The sequence below is a fragment of the Cyrtonyx montezumae genome, unplaced genomic scaffold (genome assembly GCF_038088225.1).
Source record: "Cyrtonyx montezumae isolate F1298 unplaced genomic scaffold, pur_monq_1.0 scaffold_8, whole genome shotgun sequence".
Lineage (NCBI taxonomy): Eukaryota > Metazoa > Chordata > Aves > Galliformes > Odontophoridae > Cyrtonyx > Cyrtonyx montezumae.
In genome coordinates, this window is record NW_027072089.1 from 62,541,706 (window position 1) to 62,551,410 (window position 9,705).

At 40.6% G+C, this 9,705-nt stretch overlaps 1 protein-coding gene across 2 annotated transcripts; it reads left to right on the plus strand.

Moving 5' to 3' along the window:
• Nucleotides 1–309: 309 nt before the first annotated feature.
• On the plus strand, nt 310–5,844 carry CUNH18orf21 (chromosome unknown C18orf21 homolog). 2 transcript variants are annotated; one of them, XM_065752120.1, is made up of 5 exons: nt 310–412; nt 504–526; nt 1,873–2,072; nt 5,023–5,231; nt 5,608–5,844. In XM_065752120.1, exons 1-5 carry the CDS (start codon nt 345–347, stop codon nt 5,759–5,761), a joined length of 654 nt encoding a protein of 217 aa, XP_065608192.1. In that variant the 5' UTR covers nt 310–344; the 3' UTR covers nt 5,762–5,844. The 2 variants fall into 2 exon arrangements, with proteins under 2 accessions (XP_065608192.1, XP_065608191.1); XM_065752119.1 differs by lacking the exons at nt 310–412; nt 504–526 and adding an exon at nt 571–688.
• Nucleotides 5,845–9,705: the final 3,861 nt, after the last annotated feature.

The following is a 9,705-nucleotide window of genomic DNA, read 5'->3' on the forward strand; positions in this document are numbered from 1 at the left end:
GAAGCCTGCTCAGATGAACACCTCTCCTAAGTGAGCACCATTACCAACAGATCAAAGGGAAAGAACGCCTGGCAAACGAACGGGGCCGAGGGACTGAACAGAGCACACATCAAACGCGGAGAAGCAGAAGCGTTTTAATGGGTGCACGTCAGACACGAGCAGGCAGCTCGGGTGTGGTAAAAGCTTCCCGTGCTACCAGCGAAACTCAAACTGCCCCCGAGACGAGGGCTGCTCCGCGCCGCCCCGCGCCGGAACCATAGAGCTGCGGGCACGGTACCCGCCGGAGCGCTGCACAGCGGAGCTGCCCGCCATCGGCTTCCGGCGGGGCCGGGGGCGGTGTGGGCATGCGCTTCTTGGAGGCGGCGGCGGGGCGGCTGGCGGACACCTGCCCGGGCCAGGCGCGCTTCTTGCTGTGAGCGGCCGGGCTGGGGGGGGGGGGGGGGGTTGGCGAGGGGAAGCGGAGCGGGTGGACAGGGCCTGACTGTGTGTTTGTTTCCCCGTAGGTGGACGCTGAGCAGCTGCCGAGGCGAGTGAGGGGCTCGGGATGTGCGGACGAGCGGAGCTTTGAGGATGGGGACTGACTTCCCCCTGTTCCCCTTTCTTCTGCTCCGTTCCCACAGCGCAGTGAGGGTCTGCGTTAGGAATGATGCGCTTGCTAGGCAGTGGAATCCAGGTGGTTTGTTGGGGGGTGAGGAGAGCTGTTTGAGTGAGGCTCTTGAGGCAAGTGCAGCAGCACACCATTCACGTTTAACAGTCTGGATATTTTTCTGCGAGCTTTCATCCCAGCAGTCTGACGTACCATCACTTTCTTGCACTGGGGGCTATAACAAAAAATGGGACAGTCTCTTTAGCACGGTCTGTTGTGAAGGGAATAATGAAAGTGATTTCTAACTAAAAAAAGGGAGGCTCGGCCTGAATGTAAGGAAACAGTTTTTTGCAATAAGGATAGCTTAGCACTGAAACAGGTTGCCCAGAGAGGTGGTGGATGCCCTGTCCCCAGAGACAGCCAAGCTGGATGGGGCTCTGAGCACCTGATTTGCTGTAGGTGCCCCTGTTCACTGCAGGGGAGTTGGACCAGATGGCCTTTAAAGTTATCTTCCAACTCAGATGAGGCAGAATGCCTCACGTGACTTTGGTCACTGATGAGGCAAAATTATAATAAAAAAGTGCTCTCAGGAGCTTCATGTGGAGTTGTAAGCTTCTGTCATTATTTTAGGAAAGGATGGTGTTTTTCCAGTAAAATTTACTTTTATTTCTAGTGAACTTGTGCACTGCACAGACTTTGCATGAACTCCAGGAATGGTTTGGGTTGGAAAGAACCTTTAAGATCATCCAGTTCCAACCACTCTGCTACAGGCAGGGACACCTCCCTCTACACCACACTGCTCAAATTCCCATCCTCCCTGGCTTCCAGGGAGGGTAATGTCCACAACCTCACTGGACGACCTGTTCCAGTGTCTCACCACCCTCACAGTAAAGAATTTCTTCCTAATATCTTGTCTAAATCTCTTCCAGTTTAAAACCATTTCCTCTCTTCCTGTAACTACCTGCCCTTATAAGAACTCCCTCCCCAGCTTTCCTGTAGGCCCCCTTCAGGTACTGGAAAGCCTCTATAAGGTCCCCTTGGAGCTTTCTCTTCTCCACGCTGAAAAGCTCCAGCTCTCTCAATCTTTCCTCATAGGGAAGGTTGTGGTTTAGAACTTGGTTAGAACTCACTCATGCTGAGCATGTCCTCATGTTCAGATGAAACTTACAGTAAAAACACAACTTACCAGGTAATGTTAAAATAAAAGTGTACCCTTTTTAATGTTTGCCTACAGAACATAATTACTTCATTTTACGTTTTACTCTTTTAACTTTATTTACCTGTAGATGGAGAATTTGGAAGAGAGAAGATATGTCCTTACTGCTTCCAGTTCCTGGTTCCCGACAGCTGCAGGGTGCGGCTCAAGCCAAAGATGAAAGTGACCCCACAGATAGAGAAGATTCTTAAACGAGAGGCAAAGAACTACAAACTCAATATGAAACAGATAAAGCTTTTGAAGAAGTACAGGGACTCCAAAAGCGTTCTGGTAAGGGTATTTACTTCAGACTGACACATATTAGAGATTTCCTTGAAATCTCTTAGTTGCATAAAAAGATATGAAAAATCTTCTCTAAGAAGTGGAGCTCACACATACTTCTTTTTTTTCCCAAGTGTGTAATTTATTTATTTTTTCCATTTGGAATAACTTCAGTTCACGTTCACAATCAAAATGTTTGAAATTACCCTCTACAATAGATCAAGAGCACAATGATAAAAGTGGAAATCTTTTATTCTGTCTCCCATCCTCCTCCTCTTTCATCAGATAATCTATGCAGACAGCTCTGTATTTCTTGTGATCTTGTTCTCTTCACACCAGTTTGGGTAAACTGTGCAGATGTCTTGAGATCTTACTGAAAATTCAATGATTTCTTCCTGCCAGGAAGCTCCAGCATTTTAATTATCAGCTACTGTATCATTTGCATAACTTCGCAAAAGTGGCAGATTTTTCACTGTTGGTTTTATGTTTTTTTTTCCTGTTTATGTGGTAAAACTGGGACCATGCAACTCCAGTATATTCAGAGCCTTAATACAGCAATGCAAATGCTAAGAATCCATTAGGATTCTTAGAAATCTATTCCTCTGATTCCCCCAAACATACCTGAGAATAAGAACATCCCATTGACCAAAGCAAGGCTGGTATTGCCAGTATGATATAGCTTGACATTTATTGCCTTTGTTTCAGCTCTGAAGAAGGGCTTGAGTGACAGATGGTCAGGTTTTTTTTTTTTTTTCCAGTTTTACCAGCCATCTAAAAGTGCCTTTGTTCAGTGTACAAGCTTGGCTTCATTTATCTCATTTCTGTAGCAATTATGGCTACAGAAGATCATTGTTACCTTTTGAACACAAGGAATTTTTTAAGTTTGGCTGGGTATTAAAAAGTATAGGAGGTCTTTCAAAACTAAACCAGATGTGGAACTTAAAGTAGTTAATATTGCTTGTGGAGCTTTGGTTCTTTTTCCTAAAATTACTGAAGATTATAAGATGTAATTCTTTGAAGGACAGTAACGTGCTTTTAACATTGCACTACTATTTAAATCACTTTTGTCTTAAGAAACAAGGCAGCACCCTACTGTGGCACATTTGGCATTTTCTCTGACGAGAGCCTGTGGGCTGAAGGAGTAAAATTTGCTATACCAAAAATTATTAAAGAATCAACAACACAAACTGAGGAAGTACCACAGATGTCACCAGAGCTCATGGCTAAAAGGGCGCTTCAGATGGGCACCCTTAGTGTTACTCTTGCCAAATTTTACATCGTGGTTGACCAGCAAAAAAAGCAAGATAAAGGATATCTGAGGAGATGAAAGCTTTGCTTTATTTCCTTGCTACGGGGTCACAAATGTGTAGCGTGCATTCAGAACTGTCTCTTTAGACAGCTGATGAACAGCATCCTGAGGAATTACTGTGGGCTCTTAAATTTATTCTGTAGCTGGAGAGATTCTTAGGATGTGCTGTGCATTCATATTAGTAGTTTAAGATTCAGTTTTAAATAGGGACAGTTTAAACTCTGGATAATATTCTAATCTTGGGAGTTAATTACAATTTGCTGCACTTGTGTTCTGCTCAGTTCTGTTTGCATTTGTGCTGTGGCTTATGATTTAAGCATTTCTGGTATTAAGTATTTAAAATACTGTCAGAAACTGACAGCTTTCAAAATTAGCAATGTAGATCCCTGTAATCTTACACCTGAGCCTTGTGAAAATGAGAATTCAAGTATGACTGAGAATCCCAGCAACAGTATCACAGGTTGTGCCCATGATACCTTTCTGGAGTTAACTGTATATGCTTTTCAAGGGGTGCAAAGCAGCTGTGCTCTGCTGTGGAAGCCTGCTGATTCCTGCACTGTTAAGCATTCACCTCCATTTATATTCCATAGAGTACTCAATGATCACGTGATGCTGTGTTATTGTTTTTTCTACTCTGAATTTCAGGAGAGCTAAAAATACATCAGACCTGAGTTGCATTGGATGATTAACTCTCTTTTTTAGTTTGTTAATCTGACAGTGTAGACATACTCAAAACACTTACCTGAAACCACTTCACTTGGGCCTTTTTACATTGAATCCTTTCTAAGCATTCTGAATGTAGTAAAGTTTACACACATGTAAATGAACAGTGATTTGAAATAGATGTTTTTAAAATCATGTAGGTTTTTTGGCAACACTTCTATTTTTTAAACTAGAAGCGTCTTTTGTTTTTTCAGACAGTGTAACTGTGCCTCAGAAACGTGTCTGAATGTATTATTCCCATGTCCCTTAATAAGAAGGGTTGCCATGGTAGAAAGCAATATTAGGAATGTCTGCCAGTCTCTGAGACTCTCTGATGTTATCTGTTCTGCTGCACCTCTGCAGCACACTGTGCTGCTGGAGGGTCCTTGCAGACTAGAAGTAAACACACAGAAGATAGATAAAACTTCCTATGTATTGTAGTATTTCTGCATTATTAGGAAGCTTCTTACTGTTACAAGTTATAGATGGCTGGTTTTGAGAGTTTGGTAATTTAAACATTTTATCTTTAGGCTCTGGAGATTGTGTAATAGAACTTGAACGGAGATAGAATACACGATCAATTTATATATCATATTTTTTAGCAAAATGTGAGTACCACAGGTAGCACCTGAACTGGATCTATGGCCTTTCAGTTTTTGTTATTGACAGGATTGTTTTCTGTGTCAGTGCACTACATTGCATTCAGAGTTAAGTCCTGTGGGATTGGAGTCATTTCTAGATAAATCCATGGGATGTCTTTGGCTTAAGAAGTTTGAATGAAAGCATTAAGTGTAAATACTGTCTTTTTAAAAATAAAAATCTCTTGTTTCACTTAAGCAAGTAGGCTGTCATAACTGGAGAACAGTCTGAATAATTCTTACAATGGCTTTGAAAATAAAAGGGAAAAGACTGGTAGAGAGGTTGATACTTCCTTTATTCTCTCCATAGCTTGTTACTTGTAAGTCATGCAACAAAACAACGAGACATTATGGTAAAAGCAGAGATTTTCTGGCTACCAAGACCCACAATTCAGGCACTCCAACTATTAAATCTAGCCTGAAGACACCAGATGTAAAAATGCAATCTTCAAACAGAGCGACACCTGCAAGCTGCAGTAGGTTGGGATCTAAAGGGAACACTCCTTCATCACTTCCCAGGTACCTGATTCTCCTTATTTTAACTGGTTATCAACTGAATAGAATGCAACATCTTGTTGGGAAGGGAATTCATGTACTAATTGTTTGTCTGTCACTTAAACTTTTATTTGATGTCTGTTAAGGAGATCCATTTTGACTTCACAGTTCTTAAAGGTGACCTCGTTTGAAGAATGCACAACTGTGTTTTTGTCACTAATGTGAAAGGTCCAGCTTAAAATCTCCATAGCAGAAATATACTTCCAACTGCTCACCTTCATATGAAAATACACTATTTACGTTCCAAAATTTAACTTGTTACATTTCTCCACTTTCATAGCTACTTAACATTAATTACGATTTCTTACCTTTTAAGGTATTTGTGTCTTAATTCTTTCAGAACACATGTATCGGGACAGGCGACAACCAGTTCCATTTCCAAGACTCCACGAAACTCCAAATTTCACTTTACTAAGCTGAAACGGATGCTTAACCTAGAAGAAAAAGAGAAAAGCCAGAAGGTTGATTTGACAAACTTCCTGACTTCACTTTAGTTGGTCGTTATTTCAGAGTAATAATAATTACAGCAGTAAGTACTGTGCCAATTTTAATAAACGACTGGTGATTTTCTTGTGAACAGTCTCTGTGATTTGGACTGTTACCCCTGGGGGGAACACAGAGCCTGCTGAGACTGCACTGTGCTGCAGGTTGCTCTCCTTACCTACCCACAGCTCCACACTGAACTGTTACTGCTGTGAGAGTAGCGCGGTCTTAAAGAACACAGATATTTCCCTCCTAACTGCCCTGGTGCCACCAAAATGAGTTGCTTCATCTCTTCTAAAAACAGATAAGGAGAGACTGCCTTATATCTTTCAGTTTTGTCAGGCAACAGGCTTCACAGTTAACGTGCTTCCTGAACCTTTGTCTGGAAAACGGAGTTTGCCCTGCGCAGCAGCCAACTCCTTGTAGTGAAACGTTATGATGTGAATAGAAGATTGTCAAGGTTAAAGAGGTCTCCACTGTCTAATTTTACACGTTCAGTTCTGCACGGAGAGGAGAAAGGACAATAGAAAGTCACAATTCAGGAGTGATTTTACAGCCTTACGGTTGTGCTGACAGTTTTCCCTCTGAAAAAAAAAAAAAAGACTCAACTAGCATTTCAGTTCTTGGTATTAAAAGGTCTGTGGATTTATTTTATTATTATTATTTTCAGCAATTGTATCTCTTAAGTATTAAGGATTCAGGGAATGTTATTTAAGAAATAGGACCAGCAAGCGTATTGTTGGACTTAAAAGCAATTCCTGGCAGGGGAAAATAGCTTGTCACAAATTCTACTGACAGCCTCAAAGATCAGCGTGTAACCTTTTTGTGCTACCTACATTCTCGCGTAGTAGTTTTGAAAGGTTCACTTCAGTCGGTTTCTTACTTGTAGGATCAAAGTAACCCAGTTCTTGGATCAAAACATGGACTAGTTAGCACCTTTTGTAGTGAGGAACTTGACATTCATCCACCTATTGTTACTGAATTTACAGTGCAGTCCTGTGTAAAAATACTTCCATCTCACTGATGGAGAATTTGTATTACAAGAAGAAGTGTTTGTAAACCAGATTTTACAAGTAATTTTTTATTTTTAAGTTGTGAACATTATTGTTCTGCTTCCTGGAAGGCTTATGCAAAGACATGAGGGCATCTATCTGCTCTACTGTAAGATGCTGTTTTAGGTCAAATCAGGAGTCCATCTCTGAAGTGTGTCTGTTAACCGTCCCTTCTTACTATGCTTTTTATGCAACGTTGAATGGTCTTAGAGTACATAGAATACTATTTTTTTTCTAGATAACACACTAGATTATGGATAAAAGCAAGGCATGCATGCTCTGATGTCACCACTGACACAGTCCTACTAGTAACAGTGGTCTGTCCACAGCATCGTTTGAATTAGTCCGATGTAGACATCTCCAAAAAAGCATAGGGCAGATGGCAGGCAGCAAGCTTTCACAGCAGATATATTTCTGTAAATAGCTCTGCAAAACTGCTTCTGACTGCTTCTAAGGGATACCAGGTCAAGTCTTTATAGGTAGGTTAACATTCACATACACAAAGAAGAACAGGACTCACCCAACTGCTGAAGGGGCTCTACAGCCACGCAGCACACCCTCTCAGGAAGCAGCCTAGATCCAGGAGAGACTCTCCCTTCAGAGGCTGGCCCTTATATGAGCTCAAGGCAGCACCAGCCCTGTTCACATGGGAAACACAGGTGTCTGGGCCAGCCACACCCCTTCACCAGGTGCTCAATCACCAGTTCAAGCTGTGACCTAACAGTACACGTCCTATCTTTTTCTGTGTGGACTGATAATCAGAGTTGTCAAAAGAGTTTAAATGCATCCTTATAAGGGGTCATTATTACAAGATGTCAGACATCTTACTCTTTTTTTTTTTCCTAAGTGCCATTCCTTATTTTACTTCAAAATATACTTCAAAATACGGGGCAGAAAGTTTTGATATTCTCTACCATCTGAAGTGCTTGAAGGACATGTAACACATACGTACAGACAAGTATATCTGGTGCACACTTCAGAGTGTATAACATTCCTGTACTTTATGAAACACTGAAGGTTAATTACTGGCTGCTACAGACTATTACTGAGCCTCCCTGTTAAACACCTGCCATTTACATGTTCACAGCTAGAACATCTCTACAGAGAGGAAATGACACTGATTTTCAGTGAGGCCAGCATTTTACCAAGACTTTGTAAAGCAAAACCAAGAAGATTCAGAATTTGGCGTACACCTTTGGGTACGGTTGTTTAATTATAGATTGGAGCTAGTTATTTCCCAGCTCACACAATCTTACTCATGTAATTATACTGCATTAGCTTTGACACTAGCAGTGCGTTAATACCACATACTGAAAATGTTACAAAATGTGGCTTGATATAATCACCTTGACTAAAGCTGATTTATTTTGAAACATCATTTTGAGTCATTTTCCCATTTTTATATATTGAGAATCTCAAACTGTCATAGCACACCTCACACCCAGCCCCCACTAAAAACAGACACAAACTTTGACCAAGTTAGATGGTCTATCATCAATACTTCTTTTAAAAAATGATTACAGTTTTAGAAATACAGTCTCACAAAGAGTTCATAATGTACTGCTTCTTCTCACTGGAAATTTTCAGCTTACTGTACAAAATAAAAATACAGAGAGTAATGAACTTCAAAATTAACACTGATTTTCTCAGCATTGCTTTGTGGTTTTGTTTTCCTCTGAAGAATAGGCAGTAGTTTACATTGAGATCACTACAGAAAATGAGTTTGAATAGGCAACAAATAAACAGTGATTTCAAAGATATTTTACAACAATGTTTTATTCTATTAAATATGAAAGAGCATACATACAGGTGTTATTTTGAGGACATAAGTTACACAAGGATCACACAATCTGTCAGAAGAGCACAATAATGAAACATCTTTACATTTCAAACTTTTCTTGTTAGCTTCTAACAACTGTGTCTATTTCTGTTGCAAACAAGTAACAAGAGTGCTATTGAGCTTCTGCAAATTCCCACAAAAAACATGCTTAGTAGGATACTTCACATGTCCTAAAGATGAAATAAGAATTAGATTTCTAAATAACACGATGGAAGAGATCTTCTACTTAAGATAAATGACACACTGAAATAGGAGCTGAGACAAAATTGGTCATTCATTTAAAAAATATATATATATATTCCACTTCAGACATTGCATTTGACTCTGCTTTCTTTACCTGCAGGAACAGACACTGATTATATGCATGAGCAATGAGCAGAACTGGCCCTAAATATTCATAAATGTAGCAGCCAAATTTTAGACGTGCTGGTTTCCTATTGCATCAATCTTTCCAAAGAAGAAAAAACATGAATCTATTTGCTCACGTTTCAGAAGGCTGAAGTAGAGCTCCTCTGCAGAGGGCCAATCAAGCCTCTGTGTGATCTCCACGTTTGTCTGCACAGGGGACTGCAGCATCCTAAACATGTAATTGGGGCAATCACTGAATCACCAGACTGAGCTGCCACTCGCTAGGGAGAGAATATTAGTCTGTTAAAATCCTAGAACGTTATCTTATAAAACTTCAGGAAAACAGGAATGTATCGTTATTATAATGAAAGCTCTGTTTGACATTCAGAAGACTGCTCAGGTGAAATACGTAATAAGCATGACATTTGGCTTGTGTTCACAGGGATCAGCTTGAGGTGCTTCAATGTATTACCACAAACATTAACTGAGCAGACACACAAGATAATGTTACCGCAATAGACACTTTAATTTTCCAAAGGAGCCACGAAATGCACTTTCTAAGAATTGCAATTTTTATAATGAAGGGTTTCACATTTACTTCTAAAACCAGAGAAGTGGGGTCACGTTCTTGGTAGTTTTTCAAAACATTTCGCAAAAATACAGCTTGTACCTGCAAACACTGGAATACACAAGCAGTGCCAGTGACCTCCAAGGC

Excerpts from the sequence above, each read along its gene's own strand:
- CUNH18orf21 (XM_065752119.1), top strand. The coding sequence starts at position 571 with ATGGGGACTGACTTCCCCCTGTTCCCCTTTCTTCTGCTCCGTTCCCAC. Across the intron at positions 2,073-5,022 it reads GGGACTCCAAAAGCGTTCTG|CTTGTTACTTGTAAGTCATG; the intron begins GTAAGGGTATTT and ends TTCTCTCCATAG. Across the intron at positions 5,232-5,607 it reads ACTCCTTCATCACTTCCCAG|AACACATGTATCGGGACAGG; the intron begins GTACCTGATTCT and ends TAATTCTTTCAG.